This window comes from Rhincodon typus, chromosome 50 (genome assembly GCF_021869965.1).
Source record: "Rhincodon typus isolate 14 chromosome 50, sRhiTyp1.1, whole genome shotgun sequence".
Taxonomy (NCBI): domain Eukaryota; kingdom Metazoa; phylum Chordata; class Chondrichthyes; order Orectolobiformes; family Rhincodontidae; genus Rhincodon; species Rhincodon typus.
The window spans coordinates 1,102,587-1,103,313 of NC_063381.1; the positions used below are offsets into that span (position 1 = coordinate 1,102,587).

The window sequence follows — 727 nt, forward strand, 5'->3', positions numbered from 1 at the left end:
TGGTGGATCACTGACGGATGTTCTGATTGGTGGATCACTGAAGGATGTTCTGATTGGTAGATCACTGATGGATGTTCCGATTGGTGGATCACTGAAGGATGTTCTGATTGGTGGATCACTGATGGATGTTCTGATTGGTGGATCACTGATGGATGCTCCCATTGGTGGATCACTGATGGATGTTCCGATTGGTAGATCACTGAAGGATGTTCCGATTGGTGGATCACTGATGGATGATCCCATTGGTGGGTCACTGATGGATGTTCTGATTGGTGGATCACTGAAGGATGTTCTGATTGATAGATCACTGACGGATGTTCTGATTGGTGGATCACTGAAGGATGTTCTGATTGGTAGATCACTGATGGATGTTCCGATTGGTGGATCACTGATGGATGTTACGATTGGTGGATCACTGAAGGATGTTCTGATTGGTGGATCACTGATGGATGCTCCCATTGGTGGATCACTGATGGATGCTCCCACTGGTGGATCACTGAAGGATGTTCTGATTGATAGATCACTGATGGATGTTCCAATTGGTGGATCACTGATGGATGATCCCATTGGTGGGTCACTGATGGATGTTCTGATTGGTGGATCACTGATGGATGATCCCATTGGTGGGTCACTGATGGATGTTCCGACTGGTGGGTCACTGATGGATGTTCCGATTGGTGGATCACTGATGGATGTTCCGGTTGGTGGATCACCAATGGATGTTCTG

At 47.0% G+C, this 727-nt stretch overlaps 1 protein-coding gene across 1 annotated transcript in view; it reads right to left on the reverse strand.

The window, feature by feature from the left end:
- The window catches only part of LOC125488115 (paternally-expressed gene 3 protein-like), a 2,821-nt gene that overhangs the window by 963 nt on the left and 1,131 nt on the right, over window positions 1-727 (reverse strand). The window contains exon 2 of the mRNA XM_048620983.1: window positions 20-647. Within this exon, the coding sequence (XP_048476940.1) occupies window positions 20-647 (628 nt within the window). The remainder of the gene's footprint in view (window positions 1-19; window positions 648-727) is intronic.